At 37.1% G+C, this 25,379-nt stretch overlaps 1 protein-coding gene across 2 annotated transcripts in view; it reads left to right on the forward strand.

Moving 5' to 3' along the window:
- Positions 1 to 11,173: 11,173 nt before the first annotated feature.
- The window catches only part of LOC134802753 (homeobox protein invected-like), a 75,027-nt gene continuing 60,821 nt past the window's right edge, over positions 11,174 to 25,379 (forward strand). For both annotated transcript variants that reach the window (XM_063775441.1, XM_063775442.1), the window contains exons 1-2: positions 11,174 to 12,181; positions 13,218 to 13,295. In XM_063775441.1, coding sequence (XP_063631511.1) covers positions 11,212 to 12,181; positions 13,218 to 13,295 — 1,048 coding nt within the window. In that variant the 5' untranslated portion in view covers positions 11,174 to 11,211. The remainder of the gene's footprint in view (positions 12,182 to 13,217; positions 13,296 to 25,379) is intronic.

Here is a 25,379-nt window from a genome sequence, read left to right on the forward strand (position 1 = left end):
TTAATTATAAAACTATTTGTCTGTGTATAGTTTATAATATCATTACGTTACTAATTACTCGTAATTAGTGTTGAAAGGATATGAATTAATGAATTAAACATTAGCATGATGTAATCTAATTAGTATGTTCTGTTTGGCCAAACGGCTGGTTAAGGTCACTGGGGAGTAAAGGGCTGGCAGCTTCCTCGCTCAACGAATAAGCGTTGAGATTCAGCGAGGAAATGCTGCCAGTATCCTTGGCACTATGCCCCAGGGTATTTAAACAGAGATTTTTTTTTTAAGTATTAGTTTTAGTTTTTTAGGTAGTTATTAGGTTTAGTTTTAATTTTAGGTTACTTTTTATTGTAAGTTTATATTATGTTGTTTTTCATTACTTTTAAATCTCCAAAAAAAAGCAAATAAAAATATTAGTAATTTGAACAGGATAGAGCTTATTGGTGGCAAAGCGGAAAGGCAAGTTTCAATCAAACGGAAGGTCGCGGGTTCGAATCCTGCCACGCACTGAGTTTCTTGAAACTTATGTAAGAAATATCATCTTGATATTTGCCAACTGAAATGTAGACGCTTCGCTCGCTGTTCGCGCTTGTTCGGTCAATTAATTATTTAGTATAAATGTCAGAGATAAACACAGAACTAGGAATGTAAGAAAAAAGATAAGTCGACAAAAATAAAAACCGGCCAAGTGCGAGTCGGACTCGCACACGAAGGGTTCCGTACCAAAACGTCATAAAATCACGTTTGTTGTATGGGAGCCCCATTTAAATATTGATTTTATTCTGTTTTTAGTATTTGTTGTTATAGCGGCAACAGAAATACATCATCTGTCAAAATTTCAATTGTCTAGCTATCACGGTTCATGAGATACAGCCTGGTGACAGACAGACAGACAGAGAAGTCTTAGTAATAGCAAGTAATAGGGTCCCGTTTTTACCCTTCGGGTACGGAACCCTAATAAAACAGTTGATTATATAGACGGCTTACCTTCTCCGAATTTCACAATAAATAACTGTATATTATGATTACAATGTTTTAACCAACTATAAACGTCTCGTCATATCATTCAGATTTATGATAGGAACATTTGTGATTATTAAACGTCTGGAATTGTGAAATGCGTGGAAAACGTACCAATATAAAATGTTACGGTTTTCAATCGGTATTAATAAAGAAGTAGTTTGTTCTTCGATTCGTTCTACTGATATTGAATTGTAACATACCTGCCTTTATTTTATGATATACGAAGTAGGGTTTGCAATCCGGATCCGAAATGTCCGGATCTGGATTCGGTTCCGCGGATATTCCCATATCGGATCCGTCGTGCAAACCCTAATACGAAGCCATAGAGAAATATACAGTAGAATCCGCTTATAATGACATCAAAGGGAAATGACAAATACGTCATACTAAGCGGATGTCATATAAAGCATAGTTGATTAACTTCTTATTTTTGTTATTTTTTCCAAATTAATCCCAAATTCCTTTGTGAGAGATGAGTTTTATTAAACTTGTACCAATTATCAACTTGTCATTGAGCATCAAAACTAAAACAACTTACATGCCACGTACGCCCCAAACGTCCTCGCAGGGAAAGACACGAGGCCGGTCACGAAAACTAGCGAATGTGTCAGTATAACCGGGCATAATTTCACGAAAACAGGATTTATAGGTCATAGTAAGGGGTTTGTCACTATAAGCGAAACCATCTTATCCGACTTTGTCACAAAGAATTTTATATGAAAACCAAACTTCGCACAGTATTACGTCATAGTAAGCGGTTGGTCAGTATAAGCGGAGTCATAATAAACGGATTCCACTGTAGTAAGAATAGAGTGCTCACTCCATACATCAGTTTTGGTACCAAAACGACTATTATTTTCACAGTCTACATCTAGCATCGAGTAGCGGAATTATCAGTACCGCTAATTGATACTAGAATTCTTTAGTGTCGCGTATCACGAAAATTGTATTGAACATCAATTTACAACTAATATTAAAAGCGGAAGGAGCTGAAAATAGAGTTCCGGATATCCGGTTATAATATTAGCTGAAAATTGTTGAGCATTAAACTTTTCAGTCGTCGGAACATCTATTGTCAAGTAGCAGTACTGATAATTCCGCTACTCGATGCTAGATGTCGACTACGAAAATAATAGTCGTTTTGGTACTAAAACTGATGTATGGAGTGAGCACTCTATGTATTTTTTTCTCTATGACGAGGCAAACGAACAGACGAATTCGCCTGATGGTATAGTCGGATGGTTTTAAACTACAATATTCAAAACTTCAAAATAAGAGCGTACTCCCACCTTAACAGCTGGTAACGCACTTACAACCCCTGTGATGTTGCAGGGCGACGGTAACAGCTTTTTTTTTGGACAATTTTACACAGATCAATCTAGTCCCACGGTAAGCTCAATAAGGCTTGTGTTGTGGGTACTAGACGACGATATACTATATAATATATAATTAGAGTCGCACCAAGAAAAGTCTGCAGCGGATTTGATAGCCCACGCAGTGTAAGTGTTATTTATACGTCATAATTTCATAGAAGTTTGACGTTTCAAATTACATTTGCACTGCGTGGGCTATCATAATCGCTGCAGACTTTTCACGGTCTGACTCTATATACCACCTAATTTATGTACCACATTTCTGGCAAATAAATGATATTTCTATTTCTATTTCTATAAATACTTATATACATAGAAAACATCCATAACTTGGGAACAAATATTTGTGATAAACCCAAAAATAAATGCCCTTACCAGGATTCGAACCCGGGACCTCCTGCTTCGTAGGCAGGGTCACTACCGACTAGGCTAGGAGGCCGGAGGCCGTCAAGCTTATAGTCGGATGGTTTAAAAATGTCGGGATCCACTTGAGAGACTACAATACAATACAATACAAATATTCTTTATTGCTCACCAATATGAAAAAGAACATGATATACAAATTAAGCATAACTTAAGCTATGGTAGATAACAGGCGGTCTTATCGCTAAAGAGCGATCTCTTCCAACCTTAGGGTAGACTACCTGACGATGAATGGCATTGTTATCTTTTGTTAAACCAAACCGCTAATTACCTGTGCAAAATGAAATGCAATAACAACAAAAGATTCTAAACAGATAACATCTTTACCACTTGAAGGATAGAGTTAAATTACAGTAGCTAGTACTCTAGTTTTACGAAAGCGACTGCCATCTGACCTTCCGACCCAGAGGGGAAACTAGGCCTAGTCCTCACGATTCCTTCACCGAAAAGCGACTGGTAAATATCAAATGATATTTCGTACATAAGTTCCGAAAAACTAATTGGTACGAGCCGGGGTTTGAACCCGCGACCTCCGGATTGAAAGTCGCACGCTCTTACCGCTAGGCCACCAGCGCTTAAATAATATAAAGTCAATATCATATCAAAATCTGCATTTTTAAGTCCGAATGCCGCTTCAACATTCTAAAATTCCATTCGTTTTCCCAGTCGTCAATATTGTTCTGTAGAAGTAATAACCATTACATTATCATTCACTCAGTACTTTATTTAGTTCATTCTTTCCGCGAATTAATGATAATCAGTCTTGTTACAATGGGTTTAAGGTAGGATTTCGGTTAATCTTCTCGTCTACCTGTGATATTATAGATTACCTACCATAAGATGGAGCATATACTGGGGCATTCCGGAAAAGTGTCTTGTGAGTTTACTCTGTGTCTTTAGGTATTTAAATAAATGTAAACAAATAATTTGTACATTTTCGGGTAGTTATAACATTTATTGATTAAACAACCAAATACAAAACCACCTGGATCTGTCACTGAACGACCTGACTTTAACCTACATTATTTGATCATGTAAACATCATTATTTGGTCACTTAAATCGTGTACTTTAAATTAAACCATTTTGCAATTGGAATTTCGAAACAATAGAAATTAAACCATTTTACAAGCTTTTATTTAGTTTTACCTGTCACGTTGACACTGCGGTGTGTCGGTCTGTCTGTATTCAAATCTTGCAAATTAAATTTAACCTACTTCCCGATTTTCGATGAAGCTGAATATTTTCATACATATGTAAGTCGGGTGACAATGCAAAATGATGCTACCATCGAGCTGATCCGATGATGATGGAGACCAGTGGTGGCCATAGGAACTCTGTGATTAAACATCGAACCTAATTGTGTTTGGTGTGTTAGAATTGTCTCGATGAGTATTAGTTGCCTGTGGAAAGAATAGTAAATTCAGCGATTTGTACTTGTACCAAGATTGAAATTTTTGCCCAATAATTATTTCATTTAGTAGGTATTTATTGCTTTCAAATTCATATCATATTTTTTTGTGTGGTGGGCCTTAGGCTATGTCATTTTGACATATATCGACACATATTACTCTCTCTACAGGCGGTGATCTATGATCACAATATAAGGGTGTGTACACACCGACCATATTAAGAGACATCATTATATTTTATGCGTTTATTTTGCAAATGGAATATGATTGATGAAGAACATATGTGATGATTTAATTTACCATTAAATGAGATATGTTTTATACCACACTACCTATGGAAGGTCTCGTGTGTATGTATGTATGTATGTATGTATGTTTTTTGAGTTGAGTAGTTAGTCGATAGATTTATTTTTAACATGAAACGGATGAGCGTATAAGGTAAACGTACTGGTGCTCGACGCGGTCCCAGTGTACATGTCATCTTGAAACTTAAGTCATTGTCAATAGAGGTGACAGAGGTGTCATCTATTGGGCATTAGCATGTCGAGCACTAGTACGTTTACCTTATTAGTAAAAATACATATAAAATGGAGTGAGTAAAAGTCTTGTTTGTAAAACTCCTACTCGCATGCTACTACCAAGATATCTTTTATTATATAATACTAGTGACAAGTCCCGGCTTCGCAAGGGTTAAAAAATTATACACCTAAACCTTCCTCAAGAATCACTATATTGATAAGTGAAAACCGCATGAAAATTCGTTCAGTAGTTTTTGAGTTTATCGTGAACAAACGTACAAACGCAAGACGCTGGATGCGGGTCGCTTCCAACCGGCACGTATGGAGGTCCAAGGGGGAGGCCTATGTTCAGCAGTGGACGTCTTATGGCTGAGATGATGATGATGATGAAACGTACAAACAGACAGACGCGGCGAGGGACTTTGTTTTATAAGTTGTAGTGATATATGAATTAGGTACATTTTAAATATGTATAGTGTATAACCACCTTAACAATAACTGTAATGCTATTTGTCTCCATACTATAAAAGCTATAAAACCGTATGATACTAGACACTAATATACAGGATGAGCTATTGACAGGGCAAGTATGAAAACACTAATAATATTAGGGCCAAAAATATTCTCTGGCTCTGGGGTTTGGCAGAAGAATACATGTATTTAGTTGTAGGTACCTAAGTAAGATTGAGAATAAACGTTTTTTTTTAAAAGGACCCATATAATTCCTACAATTATCTACACTTAAAATAAGTGTTTAAAATACATAGTAAAATAAAAATGATTTTAAAGAACCCTCTTCTGGTCAAGGATCCCTCCAGATTTGGCTAGATTTCCATAGCAATTGGTTGTCGAATTTTTTTCGTCAGATTTCGATAAATTTGGGAGGATAGATAGATTTTTATATTCTTTAGGTACCTACATAATAAGCTCAATTAACCTCAATCAAAAATACGACGTTAAAAGAATTATTCACTACATCTTTACATGGCCTACATAGGTACCTAACCGTTCCAAATTGAGATTTCGTATTTATTCCGCCCAGAAAAAGTAGATCGTCAAACCAGTCAATGGTATGTGTCCATATCTAACAAAAAAAAATCTATAATAAAGTACATACATATTTTAATCGCAGATATAAATTCAACGAGTACTTATTTATTTAACGAAAGACTAATTGACTTCACTGGTGACCGAAGAGCTGGCAGCTTTCTCGCACAACGTATTAGCATCGCAATACAGCGGGGAAATGCTGCCAGCGTCCTCGGCACCATGACAAAGGGGCCCAATTTCTTAGATACGTATATTTTAATTTTATTTCGTATTACTTTTTAGTTTTATTTTATAGATAAGTTAGTTTTTTATGTACCTGAAACAGAAAATAAACAATTATTTTACATGAAAAATATATATTTAACCCTCATTTAAGTCCTCCCTGTATAAGTTAAACACATATCCTATTTATGGCATTAGCATGGCAGTTTTATTCAATTAACTCATTTGCCCCAATCGGGTAATTAAGGGGGCATTATGTTTAAGTACCCTTTGTACTGTTTATGGATATAAAATAGGCTCCGGTATGAAAAAACGGCTATTACAGACTAGTTATTAGGGATCTGTATGGAGACCATAAAAACCTGAGAAATGTTTTGGACTTACGAGTATTTTATTTTTAATCATACAATTAAATTCATACATCAACAAACGCCAAACGAAAAGAAAAAACCGGGCAAGTGCGAGTCGGACTCGCGCACGAAGGGTTCCGTACCATAATGCAAAAAAACGACAAAAAAAACGGTCACCCATCCAAGTACTGACCCCGCCCGACGTTGCTTAACTTCGGTCAAAAATCACGTTTGTTGTATGGGAGCCCCACTTAAATCTTTATTTTATTATGTTTTTAGCATTTGTTGTTATAGCGGCAACAGAAATACATCATCTGTGAAAATGTCAACTGTTACGGTTCATGAGATACCTACAGCCTGGTGACAGACAGACGGACAGCGGAGTCTTAGTAATAGGGTCCCATTTTACCATTTGGGTACGAAACTCAAAATCAACAACCTTACAAAATGACACTTAAAGGATGACTCACGCTGGACCGGGCCGGGGCCTGGCCGGAGCTTCCGGCGCTTCGTTTTCTATGGAAAGCACCACGTGATCAGCGATTAGCCATCATAGAAAATGCCGGGCCCGGCCCGGTCTAGCGTGAGTCATACGGCAAGTCACGTTATCAAATGCAACTTACACTAGGGGTACCTATAGATAGCTTTAAGGGGCCCACTGATTAACAGTCCGCCGGACGGTATCGGCCTGTCAGTTAGAACAAAATTTTGATAGTTCCGAACAACTGACAGGCCGATACCGTCCGGCGGACTGTTAATCAGTGGGCCCCTTTAGTAACAGGAAAGGAGTATTTTCTAGAAAAGTATCTGTGGTCTCGAAAAACCCACATGAAGAGAAAGGGTGTAGATTTATTTGCGTATTATTTATAATAAATAATAATGGAAGTCGTAAAAATGAGGAGCGCCCGGGTGCTGGCTCGGGGCATTGGTAACCGCAATAGTTGACTGGACGAAACCGCAGCCTGGGGCGTGCGAGGGAAGTATGCTCTACTGCGATTCTAAAGTACGGCATAGAGCCAAAAGATTGGCCATTGGCCAAAAGTAAGTACGGCATAGAGTCTGTTTAAGTTAATATCCGACGCAATCTCGTGGATCGGGTCCCTGAATGTGGACTTATAATTAAAGTTATCGTAGCTATTTATTGTAAAAATGTTTATGTATATACGCCATACGATTAAATAAATAAATAGAGCCAAAAAGTACCAAAAAGACTATTATTTTCATAGTCGACATCTAGCATCGAGTAGCGGAATTATCAGTACTGCTACTTGACAATAGATGTAGCAGTACTGATAATTCCGCTACTCGATGCTAGCATAGCATCTAGATGTCGACTATGAAAAGTAATCTTTTTGGTACCAAAACTGATGTATGGAATGAGCACTCTTGTCTTACTATATCGCTGGCCCAATATTACAGGGTTCTATGTTTCACTTTTATCGAATTGAAATTTGAACATTGTCATAATGACATTAAGTCGAATTTCAAATATCTTGAAAATGTAACATAGAACCCTGTAATATTGGGCCAGCGATATTTCTCTATGAGTACGGTCAAGGAACTTAATTTCAGTACCATTTCGTACCTTTAAGGGGCCCACTGATTAACAGTCCGCCGGACGGTATCGGCCTGTGAGTTGTTCGGAACTGTCAACATTTTGTTCTAACTGACAGGCCGATACCGTCCGGCGGACTGTTAATCAGTGGGCCCCTTTACCACGACTGCCTTAAACCCACTTGCACCATCCCACTAACCCGGGGTTAAGCGGTTAAACCGTTAACCTAGTGCCAAATTGTACTGGTAACCATGGCAACTCCAGGTTTAACCGGTTAACCCCGGGTTAGTGGAATTGTGCAAGAGGGCCTTAGAAATAGAAATAGAAATAGAAATATCGTTTATTTGCCAGAAATGTGGTACATAAATTAGGTGGTAACATTCATCTTAAATCGAACATCACATCTCGCCGAGAGTGTAGGCATGCAAATATTACTTACAATCTAGCATTTTAAGATTACCTATACAGGGTGATTCAGGAGACGTGAGCAGGACTAATACTGCGCATTTCGTAGATTATAAGCAACACTTTCGTATCAGTATTAGTGAGGTTAACGTTAATTTTCTAGTCGTGTTGAAAAAAAAGTTATTAATTTATTTACGACATGCGTGGTCACCCTAAAATTAGAATACTAAACTACCGATATTCTGTGTCAAATTGAATGTCACCACTATCATGGCGGTCTGGTTACTTTTGAAAATTCGTATCTCACTCAAGTTTGACGGTTTATTTTCTTCGTAATCAAAAATTAAAGAGGTTTTATGCTTATTAATTAGGTCTTGTAGGGTGACCATGATTGTAGAGGATTAAATTTGCCCTCACCAAAAATTAAAAAAATAGGAAAAATTGTGGTTGTTTCACCTAAATACGACGGTGATCGATCAATTATCAGTTACTGAGTGTGCAGGATTAGTCCTGCTCACGTCTCATGAATCACCCTGTATACATATTTAGCAGTGTCAAACTGACATATTCGCTAACGTCTGCGTAACTTCTAAATGCGTTTTACCGTCTGTTATAGAGTGATTCATGAGACGTAAGCAGGAGGTGCAGAATCCTGCACACTCAGTAACTGATAATTGGTCGATCGCCGTCGTATTTAGGTGAAACAACCACACTTTATCCTATTTTTAACTTTTTGGTGAGGGCAAATTTAATTCTCTACAACCATGGTCACCCTGGTCCTAATTAATAAACATAAAACCTCTTTAACCGTAATGACAGCATTTTGATTACGAAGAAAATAAACTGTCAAACTTGAGTGAGATACGAGTTTTCAAAAGTAACCAGTCCGTGATGACATTCAATTTGACACAGAATATCGGTAGTTTAGTTTTCTAATAAGGGTGACCATGCATGTCGTAAATCAATTAATAACTTTTTTTCAACACAACTAGAAAATTAACGTTAACCTCACTAATACTGTTACGAAACAGTTGCTTATAATTTACGAAATGCGCAGTGTTAGTCCTGCTCACGTCTCCTGAATCATCCTCTATACAATTCATAAAGCTATTACATATTAACCATTTGGAAAGCCTTTAAATTAAAAAATAAATAGTATCATTTTGTTTTTCCACACTACCCACATTTTCCTTTTTTATATCCGTCTCGGAGCCGCATATCGGCCATTATCGAATCCAGTAAAAACTGCTACTAAACAGTTAAAGAAGCTATTAAACTTGATTACACAATCACTCGGTTCCGTAATGTTTGATTACCGATATAAACGTATTTGTTTATTTTAGGTTCGTGTTGTACGTTAATCTACAATCAGATTACTATTTTTGTGACGGTTACATAAAGTGGGTTTAGTAAATTGTTTCATAATGAGGGGTTAAAAACTGTGGCTATAATAGTACATTACGATATAAGTGCGAAAAATATGAAATTAGAAACGAGTGGCGATAAATTAAAACACAACCGAATGGAAAGGGAGTATTTTAAATCGACACGAGGTGCGAATTGCCTATCCGCATCCGCACATGTATTGTACAACATTTTACAGTACATATGGCCTTTTAAATCTTCGACATAATTGCGTAATGTGGTAATTATAGCACTAGTGCGGTAAAGTTAGCCCCATATGTATAGGTAAATAAATAAATAGCCCAGTTTCATTATAAGGCCTATTTCACATGTGCTCTAATTTATTAAAGGTTTTTACAGTTAAAAACCTTTAATAAATTAGAGCACATGTGAAATAGAGCTTGTAATGAAACTGGGCAATTTATTTATTTACAGTAATTTTATAGACGTTTTATTTCAGTTTATTTAGCTAACCACGCATAATCAATTATTTTTATTTACGTTCAGAGCAAATAAAATCAAAGTAGAGCAACGCTCCAGACCGACCGGGACCACACACGAAGCTGCGCAAGACCTTACATTTCGCTTAATCTTTCCACCTATTTCTCTTTACCGTTACTTTTACAAAAATCAACCTTATTCCCTCGGCTTAAGGTTCAAATTTATGAAAACAGCTGCATAAATAAAATTGCGCACATGTAAACTTTACTCTCGCAGGTAAGTAAACGAGAATCGACCTTAACACAACGATTTAAGGTTAGCTTTTAAATAATTTACAACATCTTGGAACTGGTGTAAATCTTTATACAAACTTAACTATACGGGCGGTTTAACTGATTTAAGCCTTAATTTAAAGCAGTAAAGATTATTCTGACCGCGTTTTTAAATTGGTCAGATGTGGGATCGGGTTAAGTCGTTTAGTTTCAAGCTCCGTTCGATTTTGTATCTTATTTTGGTGTGTTAAGGTTAGTTTTAGTTTGTTTGTTAGTTAAAGTGTTAAGCCCGGTATTGAATCGTTTTGTTGTGATCACCACTACAATTTCTTAGCGTTGGTTGTTTTGTGCTAATTTCTATGCGATCATTAGAGCTTTTTTTTGGCATAGTTTAAGTTATGGGTTAAGAATTTATGGTAACGTTGAATAAATGGCTTTGAACTTTCGTGACATTTAAGTACCTCGACGTTTTGATCTTTATTTCACTTAACTTGGTTAAGTCTACAGTCTCACATTGTTTTTTATTCCCCAGCGTAAATTTAGTATGTTTTATGGTGGGCAACAAATAACCCGACCAAATTACGTAAGGAATGTTAAAACGTGTTTTTAATTTTGTCGCATTGCGTATGTTCTGCCCTCACAGGCGCACACGTATAGCACAGATAGAAAATATACTAGATCTATGCATACAATAAACATTGTAACATATCATTTGTTTACTTATAATTCGTATTTCTTGTCAACAGATGGCGTAACAACCACAAACAAAAATGGCGGCGGTATCAACGCCACACATGCAAGACTCGCGTGTGAAAATACATGAAAGCGACGAAGAACCATATTCCCCAACCACCAGAGACACTGTCACCCCCGACTTCAACGAAGAAGACAAGGAAGAACGCCCTGTACACGCCTTCTCCATCCACAACGTCCTGAAGAAGGAACGCACCAGCCCTGAGAATGTTTTCTCAACTGATAAACTCCTACAAAACACTCCTAACTATGAAGAAAATGACAATAACGATTCTAGGAATTCTGAAAGCGTCAGCCCTAGAATCGACTATGACGATAATCAGACAAATGAATCCAGAGCAGAAATAAGTGTAGATGATGATAATTCTTGTTGTAGTGATGACACAGTATTATCCGTCGGAAACGAAGCCCCTGTTTATGAAAACAATGATAAAGAACAGGGGCTAACATCTTTCAAACACATACAGACACATTTAAACGCAATCTCACAACTAAGTCAGAATCTGACGATGAACCAACCTTTAATCTTACGACCGAATCCTATAACCCCTAATCCTTTGATGTTTTTAAATCAGCCATTATTATTTCAAAATCCGATTATGGATCTAAAAGCACCTATACCTCGGCCTGCGCCGAGTAATATAATCAATCCTCAAGTTTTTAACCTAAATTTCAGTCGAAAGACTCAAGATTTAAGAAACGCACGGACAGACGAAAATAGAAGAGTAAACTATATGACTCCAAAGTCCCCTGACGAATCTAGGGATTTCATGAGTCAGAGTTTAAAGTTTAGTATAGATAATATTTTGAAAGCGGATTTCGGGAGGAGGATAACTGATCCTATGAAGAGGAAGAAGAGGGAAGTTAAGGAGGTTAAGGAGGCGAAGGAAGAGGCGAGGGTGCCGGAGGTGAAGAGTGGGGAGAAGGGAGGGGCGATCGACTTGTCTAAGGGGGATGACAGTGCGAGCAATTCTGGGTCTACCACTGGTAAGCGTTTCTACTTTTAAATTTTATCTACCTATTAAAAGACTTAGCGCTACTTGCACCATTCCACTAACCCACGGTTATCCGGTTAAACCTGAAGTTACCATGTTTACCAGTACAATTTGACACTGAGTTAACAGTTTAACCGCTTAACCCCGGGTTAGTGGGATGGTGCAAGTGGCGCTAAATGGTGTTTGTTATTCATAAATGCGTTACTGGCCTGAATTAACTATGACTCGTTGACTTATGTATTTGTCATCATCATCTTCCTCGCCTTGTCCCGGCATTTTGGCACGGGTCGTGGGAGCCTGGGGTCCGCTTGACAACTAATCCTTAGAATTGACGTAGACACTAGTTTTTACCAAAGCGACTGCCATCTGAACTTTCACCCCATTGGGGCAACTAGGCCTTATTGGGATTAGTCCGGTTTCCTCACGATGTTTTCCTTCACCGAACAGCAACTGGTAAATGTCAAATGATATTTCGTACGTAAGTTCCGAAAAACTTAGGTACGACTGGTACGAGCCGGGGTTTGAACCAACGACCTCCGGATTGAAAGTCGCACGCTCTTACCGCTAAGCCATCAGCGCATCTAGTATATATTTTGTACTAGAGCTGTGTAGTAATGATGTTACATTTCAGGGACGACGTATGATCCTTACCTATCATGTAAACAAACACTTCTCGAAGACATTATCACACTTTTCTCTGGAATAACACAATAATCATTACTTAAAATGTTGTTGTATACTTTAATAAACTCACAAAGTATTGAAATCAACGAAATAACCACTGAAAAATATCATTTCTAATAAGATTTCCATCAATAATCGCAGTAACGAACGGATCACCTCAAAAACATCTACGATGTCTAGATTGTCTATGAATTGATTGTCTATTGTATTGTTGGAATGACATTTTGACGTCACGTTTGTTTACAATGTTTACATGATAAGTTGATAAGACACGTAAATATGAATACACTTTATCTATATTCTATTCTGTGCTAGAGCTGCGATGTAATGATGTTACATTTCAGGGACGTCGTCCGGGGACGGGCCCATGGTGTGGCCAGCCTGGGTGTACTGTACGCGCTACAGCGACCGACCCAGTTCCGGTGAGTACAACGCAATGCTATTGTTAAGGTGGCCACTGACGAGCCTTCCAACAGTCCAAATAGCGTGGCTGCAATCCAAATTCGGTCCGTAAATGTCAATTAAAAACGTACAATGTTTAATATTAGGATGCCGTCCATTTTGATGGATCCATTGTAACGGCATCCATTTGGAAGGCTCGTCAGTGGCCTGCTTTATTCTTCTTCTTCTTTATATTTAAGAGTTGTGCTCTTGTCTGTGGAACAATCTCCAACCAATGACTTATAAGTCAAGATAGGTTATAGGGGTTCCAAAAGTGAAGCGCTTACACTGTGACAAATTGTACAACTTGCCTGTAGTCGCAGTTGAGCAAGCGAGAAATGTGCACGTGATGATGAGCTCCCGCACACCAAAAGAGAAAGAGACAAGCTTATGTTTAACAACGAGTGTGACAAATATGGATGGAATGCGAAAATGAATCAAAAATTACAGATTTCTTCGTAGGTATAGAAATAAATGTGGAAGTATTTTTTGTGCTCCTCAAGTATGAGCATAACCTGTCTATAGTTATATAATATCATTGTCTCCAACTCGTCCGGTCTTCTGTCAACTCCTTAACCTTCTGGTATGACACGACCTGAACCTTTTCTTTTATTTGGTTGAAATAATTTATTCTCGGTCATCCTCTTCTTTTTCCCTTTATTTTTCTTTATATGCTGTTCTTTAGGAACACGTCGTGTCGTAGCAGATGTCAAATTACTATTCCAATGCTATTGTTTTTTACTCAAAATAGATTTTGCCGAATATTTGGTGGAATTTTCGGTTCAGATCTTGCCGTCATTATTTTTATGTCTCTATGTACGGAACAGCGGTTCATGGTTGCATTTTTATCACCTGTCATGCCATGCGTCACTTTCGCACTTACATATTTGTTTTGTGTGACCTAGCTAGGGCTAAGACAGCCGGCTCTTTATCATTTGTCACCACGCCTGTCTGTGACGCATAGCATGACAGGTGATAAAAATGCGACCATGATACCGCTGTAATGGTCGTTCTTGTTTACGTGACAGCGTGATAAAACGGTGTCCATCACTTTCAATCCCGCGGTGTTAAAAAGAGACAGTTCTTTTATTACGTGGATAAAGCCATCCATAATACGCATACGATTTAACTTTATAACAGACAAGTTTTTGTTTTTTACGCTTTTACTTAATTAAGCTGTAAGACGGAAAAAAACATGTTGCGCTTCGTAAAACAGAACTAACAAACATAAATATGGATGTTTACTTCTTTCCTACATAAAATCGTTAATAATTTGGTCAAAAACATGATGATGATGATGAGCTAATTACCTGTAACCTAGTATGGTCATTATTAACACAGGTTTCCGCAATCGTTGTTAAGTACTCGTTTCTAACAAAAACCGGGCAAGTGCGAGTCGGACTCGCGCACGAAGGGTTCCGTACCATAATGAAAAAAAAAACGGAAAAAAATGCAAAAAAAAAAACGGTCACCCATCCAAGTACTGACCACGCCCGACGTTGCTTAACTTTGGTCAAAAATCACGTTTGTTGTATGGGAGCCCCATTTAAATCTTTATTTTATTGTGTTTTTAGTATTTGTTGTTATAGCGGCAACAGAAATACATCATCTGTGAAAATTTCAACTGTCTAGCTATCACGGTTCGTGAGATACAGCCTGGTGACAGACAGACGGACGGACGGACGGACGGACGGACGGACGGACAGCGAAGTCTTAGTAATAGGGTCCCGTTTTACCTTTTGGGTACGGAACCCTAAAAACTTGTATCGGATCTTCAAAATAGGTATTAGGTATAAGTAGGTAGGTACAGTATCGTGCAATAAATATCTTGCACAAAAAACCGGACAAGTGCGAGTCGGACTCGCCCACCAGGATTCCGTACTTTTTAGTTTTTGTTGTTATAGCGTCAACAGAAATACATCATCTGTGAAAATTTCAACTGTCTAAGTGTCTATCACGGTTCATGAGATACAGCCTGGTGACAGACAGACCGACAGAAGGACAGACAGACAGTGGAGTTTTAGTAATACGGTCCCGTTTTTACCATTTGGGTAAATGGGTACGGAACCCTAAAAAGCACGCAAAATATATTATAAGTTCTTATAGCTTTTGGCTTTGCATGTGAAAAGGGCGAATACGTTTTTAGACTGACACGTTTTACGTCTCTGGCGTTACCAAAATGTCTCTGGAATTACCTACCAAGAAATCACATTTCCAGTTTAATATTTGTCTATCATAGACACCAGAGAGCAAATGGCTATTAAGATTAGTGTGGGTCTAAAAGTTAATTTGTCCAAATGTCAAAAGTGCGACCAAAATCGGAATTAGGTATGTCAAGATTGTCAAGTGTCATTGGAATCTAATTTGGTCCACGATTAAACCATGTTGGCTCGTTAAAGAATATTTGAGAAAATAATATGGTACAGGTCTGAAGACCATATCTTTCACTAAGTTATGCAATATACTCGTAGCTGGTTTGTTACTGCACACCGTTGTATGGGGACCTTGCACTTTGAGACTATGCGCTGAAACTTGGCACAGTTGATTCTTAGCTGGTCTTGAGCAGATACAGATCGGGAGCCGTCGAGAGCCACCTCTCATTTAGTGGGGGGGGGGGGGGGGGGGGAAGTTCGACGCTGCCGCGCTTCACTTGGAGCAACATTTCTCTAAAACTATACCTATTAGGGCATGTAATATATCATTTTCGGATAAATTAAGGATGAGGAATCTAGTTTTGGAACAAAAACAATGCACTTTCTAACAAAGAAAAAAGCATAAAGTAGAAAAGACTAAAAAACGTATTTTTGATTTTTTCATAATTACCAATTTTTTTAAAAAGTGTAGCAGGAATCTGAAAACAAAAAATACAGTCGTAAAGCTACACTTATTACGATTAAGAAAATATATAGTTTAATATACAAAACTGTTGATTAATGGGAGATAAAAAATAATATTAAGCGTGGGTCAGAGTGATCTCAATATACAAAATATTATGAATGTGGGAAAGTTACTTATAATTTGTTCTACAATCGTTTATTTTTCTTGTTTTTCGTAAATAACTCGTAAACGGTAGCCCACAGCAAAAAAATATCTTTTACGTAAATAATCTGTTTCAGATTTTTTATAAAATAAGTACTACTGTTTTTCACTACCATCAATATTTAAAAAAAAATTGAAGGGAGAAAATAAATACTTAGGTCCCCTTTTTTAGTCATTCGTAAATAACTCGTAAACGATGGCCAATAGCAAAAAATTTTTTAGTACATTAATAATTTACATAAAATTTCCTACAAAAAAGGTCATTCAAACTTTTTCGCTAGGATCAATATTAAAAACGATATTAAAGAGAGAAATTAAATTATAAGGTCCCCTTTTTAAATATTAATATTTTTAATATTTTTTTTAATATTGATCTTAGCGAAAAAAAGTAGCACTTATTTTATAAGAAATCTGAAACAGATTATTTACGTAAAAGATATTTTTTTGCTGTGGGCTACCGTTTACGAGTTATTTACGAAAAACTATAAGTAACTTTCCCACATTAATAATATTTTGTATTGAGATCACTCTGGCCCACGCTTAATATTATTTTTTATCTCCCATGTAACAACAGTTTTGTATAATAAACTATATATTTTCTTAAACGTAATAAGTGTAGCTTTACAACTATATTTTTTGTTTTCAGATTCCTACTACACTTTAAAAAAAATTGGTAATTATGAAAAAATCCAAGATACGTTTTTTTGTCTTTTCTACTTTATGTTTTTTTTTTGTTAGAAAGTGCATTGTTTTGGTTCGAAAAAAAAATTCCTCATCCTTATTTTATCCGAAAATGATATATTACATGCCCTAATAGGTATAGTTTTAGAGAAATGTTGCTCCAAGTGAAGCGCGGCGGCGTCGAACTTCCCCCCCTCCCCCCACTAAATAAGACGTGGCTCTCGAGGTCTCCCGGTCTGTATCTGCTCATGACCAGCTAAGAATCAACTGTGCCAAGTTTCAGCGCATAGTCACAAAGTGCAAGGTGTCGTGCACTAACAAACTAGCTAGTTTTGAATGATTCACGGTTAGTCTCACTAGACTTATATCGACCGTGATTACCTTTTAGTATTGTTTTCGAGCTCCCGATATTTCGACGCAGTTACATGATGCATCTTGTTCGCTGTTTGAGTTTCCCGTGAACAAGATGCATGTAACTGCGTCGAAATATCGGGAGCTCGAAAACAATACAAAAGGTAATCACGGTTCATATCCCGGTCGATATAAGTCAAGTTATGCGATGCTGCGCCACGCCTGCCTATCTATCATAACTATAGCAAATGATAGCCGCTTGGATACCCCGAGCATCAAGTGTACCCCAAACGAGTGTACCCCAAGATCACCCCTTATCAATAATCCACTGGAAAATTAACCCCACCAACCCCCAAGAGATTACAGACATGTTTGAACAACCGTTAAAGCAGTGTTAACACTTTTCACTTAACACCACTCACTGTACCTGGGTTGTGAGAGAAATTTACTGTCAATATTCTTATGACGTCCAAATAAAGCTTAATTTCGCTTGTTTAGGGCAACATTTTGTTAGGGTTGGGTTGATCATAATAAATCGAGACTACAGATCACTAGATGGAGTGTAGTAGGTACCTATACGACTCGCGGTCAACATAGGTACAAAAAAATGAAAATCGACACCCCTAATGGTATTTTTAACGACGTCTACAATTTTTCAAATATTTCTGTTTTTTTTGTATCGGCAACCTATTTAGCACTGCTATCCACCACAACCCTTAAAAATACCAGAATACATGTAGTTACGATTTTCATTTTTTTTGTAACTCCACAATAAATTGAGATATTTTTTTTTTTTCTTCGAGTAGTCATGAGCAGGTCCATCTTCTGGTGCCAGCTTATTGTTGAATTTTGGGACACGTTGTATAGTTACTTACGGCGAAAATTCTATCGTAATTACTAATTACACAGTTTGTGCACTATCCTCCTGAGAACCAGAAGCAATTGTTTAGTTTTTGAAATTGGAACCCTTAGTCACCACAATAAAAGTTCAAAATAGATTTTGAAATTTGTACAAAAAATTGTACGCAGGGACTGAGGAGGCTATGGTACTCCATAGTGCACAAACAAAAGGTCTATATTACAACCAAATTTTCCAGTACAATTGTGAACTATACCACTACCACAAGTTTTGACATTGACATATTCACTCACGTTTAACTAACTTTCCATGCATCTCGCTCCTACCCGCATGTTAGTGCAAGCGAGATGTATAGAAAGTAATTTACGTAGACGCGAGCTAATATGTCAATGTCAAATCAGCCGGCCTAGCCAAGGTGACAATCGCTATCGCTACGACAACGAATCGCTTTGTGTCTCTCTATCAGTCTTCAATATTAGTGCGACAGTGACAGTTGCGTTTCGATCGCTACGGAGCGTAAGCGATTGGCATGTTGGCTACGCGGCCTGGTGGTAGCCGTACTAGTCTGTCGAATGGTCTTAACAGTATTCGAACCCGGGACATCCAGCTTCGTAGTCAGGGACACTACCGATTAGGCTAGGATAAATAAAAGTACACCTAAAGTGTGTTACTAGCGATCTTCGTAAGTCCATTACTTCATATTATAAATCCGTAAGTGTGTCTGTCTGTCTGTCTGTTACCTCTTCACACTTAAGCTGCTGAACCGATTTATATGAAATTTGGTATAAAGATAGTTTATCTGTTAAACGGTTATACCAAATTTCATATAAGTCAGCTTAAGCAGGAAAGGACATAGGGTAGTTCTTACTCAGAAATCACCCTTTAAGGGGGTGAAAAGTAGGGTGGAAATTTGTTTGGGGAATCAACTAGTCTGCTTTAGAAGATTAGATAAAAAATAAACTACACAAATTACTGATTCCACGCAGACGAAGTCGCGGGCAAAAGCTAGTATTCTATAAAACGCAGTCTATTCGGAGTAGTCTATGATTGGACACACCCTTATCTGCAGCATCCAGAGGTTGGGGGTGTAATCTCATAAACGTACAATGCAGTTATGATGTGGTTATGATATGGTTAGGGTTGGCTCGGTCATAGAGAAATATAGTAAGAATAGAGTGCTCAGCACTCCATACATCAGTTTTGACACCAAAATGACTATTATTTTCGGAGTCGACGTCTAGCATCGAGTAGCGGAATGATCAATACCGCTACTTGATACTAGAATTCTCTAGTGCCGCGACTCACGAAAATTGTATTGAACTACAATTTACAACTAATAATAAAAGCAGAAGGGGTTGAAAATAGAGTTCCGGTTAATCCGGTTATAATATTAGCTGACAATTGTTGAGCATTAGACTTTTTGGTCGTCGGAACATCTATTGTCAAGTAGCAGTACTGATAATTCCGCTACTCGATGCTAGATGTCGACTACGAAAATAATAGTCGTTTTGGTACTAAAACTGATGTATGGAGTGAGCACTCTATGTATTTTTTTCTCTATGGTTCGGTTACGGACGGATGTCGGTTAGTTTTCTGAGATTTCCCGTTACTATCAACAATACATCCCTAATTATAAATGCGAACTAACTGTCTGTACTTCTTCACACTTAAACAAATCGTTTGAGATCGGGAAAGGACATAGGATATTTTTATATTTTTGTTTTATTTTGAGGTTGACTGATTGAGAATGCCTCATGGCATTAAGTTCGCCTTTTGTACACTAAGGGTCACTTGCATCTTGCACCATACACTAACCCGGGGTTAACCAGTTAAACCTGAGGTTACCATAGTTACCAGTACAATTTGACACTGGTTTAACGATTTAACCGCTTAACCCCGGATTAGTGAGATGGTGCAAGTGGCGCTAAGTTTTTCTTTTGTGCAATAAAGTATAAATACTCGTAAGGGGCTATTCATAAATTACGTCATTTCAAATTAGGGGGGGGGGGGGGTCTGGACATCGGATGACGGTAGCATGAAGTAGGAGGAAATGGGGTCATTTGAAGCATGATTTTTGGATGATTATAGGGGGGGGGGTCCAAAATCGTCAAAAATCGATGACGTAATTTATGGACAAATAAATAAATAATCGTTATCATTCCACGCAGGCGAAGTCGCGAGCAGAAACTAGCACAAAAACATCACATAAACAGATACGCGTCAAAAACATAGCTCAGTCAAATAAATGGACGAAATAACGAACATTACAATTTTCGTTTTTCCTTTATAATATAATCGGTAATCGGTAATCGATAATCCGTACACAGGCTAATCTGAAAGTCGCTGTAATCCGAACTGCCCAGTGACCCCTTTCTTTGAGGGACAAGCCTTTGCTTGGTCAATAAATAGAACCTTTCGAAGATTTCGCATTTTACATGGCAATTATGTAGAGTTAAATTATTTGAATAAGTTTCTTTCGTTTTTGTAATTTTGGAGTCTCATTATTATTTTTTTATAAATCCGAACGCTCCGTGAGTCCGAATAGGGGTTGTTTTTTTCAGATTCGGATTATCGAGGCCCTACTGTATAGACAAATATGTACTTACAGTTAAAGTCAATCTGTTAAACAACAACCAATATTATCCCCTTAAGAAGTTTAAGAACCCCAATAACAAACATCACACTTGGATTCAATAGACTACGGTCCACCCCATCTTAAAAACATGTTATTATACAGCGGTTACAAAATGTAGAGGTTTGTGCGTCACGTACGTCATTATGGATCTGTGTCGTGTCTCGCGTTCTTGTCGTGTTATAAAGGCCCAAGTTATTATACATGATGGTTTAATGTATTGCAAAAAATTGACAATAGGTATACCTAATAGTACATTACGATTACAAGTGCGAAAAGTAGGAACGTGCGTGTATCGTACAACGTTTTACAGTAAATATGGCAATTAAATTTTGGAAATAGTTACATCTTGGCAAAAAATAGTAGATATTAAAAAGTGGCAACACTGTAGTGTCGTCCCGTTTTCTTATATAAATTGGTTTGAAAGGGACGACACTACAATGTTGCCACTTTTTAATATCTACTCTTTTTTGCCAAAGTGCTAATTACCAAATTATTGCGGTAAAGTAGCTCCATATATTATGTATGTAGTTATGTACCTACTGTAAAGGGAAAAATCATGTACTTACATACAAGATATATACAGCGGTACTACTAAACGAAATTAATAACTAGCTTAAATCTAAAATAAATATTATGATATGGGATAATCTTACGGGATCTTATGGGATATGAATTGTGTGTAAATACTAGACGATGATATACAACGTGTCCCAAAATTCAACGAAAAGCTTGCACCAGAAGATGGACCTGCTCATGACTACTCGAGGAAAAAAAATAAAAAAAATATATCTCAATTAATTATGGAGTTACAAAAAAAAAATGAAAATCGTAACTACATGTATTCTGGTATTTTAAAGGGTTGTGGTGGATAGCAGTGCTAATTAGGTTGCCGATACAAAAAAAAACAGAAATATTTGAAAAATTGTAGACATGTCGTTAAAAATACCATTAAGGGTGTCGATTTTCATTTTTTTGTAATTCCATAATAAATTGAGCTATAATTTTTTTATTTTTTTTCCTCGAGTAGTCATGAGCAGGTCCATCTTCTGGTGACAGCTTATCGTTGAATTTTGGGACACGTGGTATATTATACTAGTAGTTTATATGTTAGTGATTTTTAAATAACCCCGCTTTATTTATTTATCGTATGACATATGTACATGTCACTGGATTAAAATGTCAAAGTTAATAAGAAGTAACTTCATTGCACATTGCTTATATTTTAGGAACACACAGCACACTCTGTATAACATTTAATCACATACGTCCTTTCTCAGTCCCAGCATCTCCCCTCGACTCTAAATATTTATCAGTTCGCACTTTCATGCCTAATGATCCTTAATTTGATTAGATTTTTCCCCGTTTTTGGGGTACATTTTCCCTTCGGGGTCTTGGCGCTTTTTTACATTTATAGCGTATGGCGTATGTTGGATGTAATTTGTGTGGTGACATTTGTACAATTTCATTAAATGGGGTATTTTGAATGATAAAGCAATGTTTTTAGATTGATTTCTGCTTACCTAGTATTAGGTATTAGTTTGAAGTAGGTAACCAGATACACATTATGCTTTTTCAGGACCTCGGTAATTAATTTAGAGACATGTAAATCTGAATAATGTTTCAAATAGTGTATTTGACTACTAGTCAAATCAGTTTCTTTTTTCAAACTGTCAAAACGATTTTGCTACTATATAATTTATATGAAACACTAGCATGTGACGTCACAATCAAATTACCTACTCTTCATAGTTTTATACGGGTTTTAAAATATAAATTGTGACTAAAAATAACTGCCGTCTACGTTTCTGTATTAATCTTCTGGTGCTTTATTTCATGCATGGTGTAAAATAATTTATTTTAAATAGAGTCAAATACCCTCCTGTTACATAATATACTATAGTTACTGTAGGTACTGAATCTCCATTGCGTAACGGTTTATTTAAACAGTGGCAGTACATAATCAGGCTGTCAGTGGTAATTAATAGGCAGTAATAGAATTATTATACACCTCAGAAATTGGGTATATTCCCATTTGTCCCTGAACCACATTACCGCCGCCATATATGAGGCGGGGACAAATCGGAATAATGCTATTCAAATCTGTGCACGCCGGGGACAAATGGGAATACACCCTAAACTAAACTGTTTTGTTACAGCAAATTTCTTATCTGTGAAAATGTGGTAATAGCTTCATTACTATATCAAAATCGATTTGATAATGCATTCTAATTTCGAACATCTCTGAAAAAAAAAGCAATTTGATTTGACCCCTATTCTAATATCAGTCGAGATGACGTTTTATTCGAAATCAAATGACAATTGCATACAATATTGACAAATCTCGCATGTAAGTTGGTATCGGACAATATGGTAATCGACCCCGACTCTAGTTTGTCTCTGAATTAAAAAAAAAACATGGATGCGTGACGTGCGTGAAAAAAGTTTTCATTTGCCGCCATTTGACGTACAGTAAAGTTTATCTTTTAATTAGTTTGTAAGTAAAAAATAATTTGTTTTGTTGTTTTTAAAGTAACTATAACAAAAGTTTCGTGTAAAATGTGCGATAAAGATATTTCGGAGATGCCATCTCATATCCGCGAGTTCCGCCAGAGAGCAAAGTAGGCTATATGAGGTTAGTGAATATGTCATAGAAAGTTTATAATATGTGTGTAGATAAAGCAGTGTATGTAACTGTACATAATTAGGCATTAAAACACTCGCGTGATACTATTATGAAACTCATTTCATTCGTTTCATAAACCCACACTCGTATTTTAATGCCTTTCATTATGTAGCAGTTACATAAACTACTATTACTATAGGTAATTAGGTACTGAATCTCCATTGCGTAACGGTTTATTTAAACAGTGGCAGTACATACTAGTAATCAGGCTGTCAGTGGTAATTAATAGGCAGTAATAGAATTATTATCTATGTACTTCAGAAAACGGCCGCTTTGAAATGCCGACGTTCGTGCGAAATAAGGCTGAGTTCACACCAGGCCCCGTAGACAACATGCCAATATCTAACGCTCCTTAGCGAACGAAACGCAACTGTCACTGTCACAATGCTGTCACAATAATATCAAAGAGAATAGATAATATAGAGGGGTCCTGTCATAGTAAATTGTGTAGTCACAGTAAATTTACTGCCATCTATCGACACACGACTAAAACTCAAAATGAAAACGTATAAATTTTCAAAAAATGTATATATATGGATAAATGATTTTATTATTTTTATATCATTTTGACCCATGTTCATTCACTGATATCTATGTGTTAAAATTGTTAAATATGAAACGGTGTCGTCACGCCATCTAGCCGACCATAGGCTAAAGGTGTGTGCGCCATCTATCCGAGAATGACTTTTTCTTGATTTCCGAGACAAGTTTTTTCCTTAGACTTTATTCATCTTATACGAAGTTACATATGTCTTTGATTATATGGAAACGTGATAGAGAGACACAAAGCGATTCGATGGCGAAGCGCAAGCGATTGTCACCTTGGCTAGGCCGCCAGAGCGTGACGAGCGTTCGCGTTTGCGTTATGTCTATTTTTGTAAGGGATTTTGAACAGCGCGCCAAGCGGGACGTTTTGGAAACTCAAAATCCCATATAAAATGACACTTAACGCAAACGCGTACGTCACGTCACGTTAGCGAATGAAATTTACACGGGGTACAGAGGTAACCTCAAAAGTATATTGCTGAAAAACACTTAAAATATTAGTCACAGCAAATATGTAACAATTATAAAACATATCATCATCATCATCATCATCATCATCATCATCATATCAGCCAGAGGACGTCCACTGCTGGACATAGGCCTCCCCCGAAGAGTGCCACAATGACTGGTCTTGCGCCACCCGCATCCAGCGGTCTCCCGCGACCTTTACCAGGTCGTCAGTCCACCTTGTGGGGGGTCTACCCACGCTGCGCCTTCCGGTACGTGGTATAAAACACGGCGTGGCGGTGGTATAAAACATATATGTACATACGATCATTTACTTTCATAAGTTAAAGTTACATTAAAACGCGTTTTTCAATAAGTAACATGAAAGTTTCCAGAAATTTTGAGAGTGTTCTGTTTTCACATTGCTATATGCAAGCAAGCAGCCTCGGTTATACAATATACATACCTATAGTCTGTATCTTTAGGTATTTAAATAAAAGTAAACAACCAAATTGTAAATTTTCGGGTAGTTATAACATTTATTGGTTAACCAACCAAATACAAAACCACCTGGATCTGTCACTGAACGACCTGACTTTAACCTACATTATTTGATCATGTAATGTTTTCATCAACCCTCAACTGGCTTAAGGAGCAATTTGAGGGTAGAATTTGTTTACTTTTATTTAAATACCTAATGATACAGAGTATACTTGTAATATTCGCTAATAAAAAACATGCAGTGTGAACTAAGCTTTACTGTGTATTGACTCACATACGCATACTACAACATACATTTCCTAGTACCAACATGACTTCCATAG

This window comes from Cydia splendana, chromosome 25, assembly GCF_910591565.1.
Source record: "Cydia splendana chromosome 25, ilCydSple1.2, whole genome shotgun sequence".
NCBI lineage: Eukaryota > Metazoa > Arthropoda > Insecta > Lepidoptera > Tortricidae > Cydia > Cydia splendana.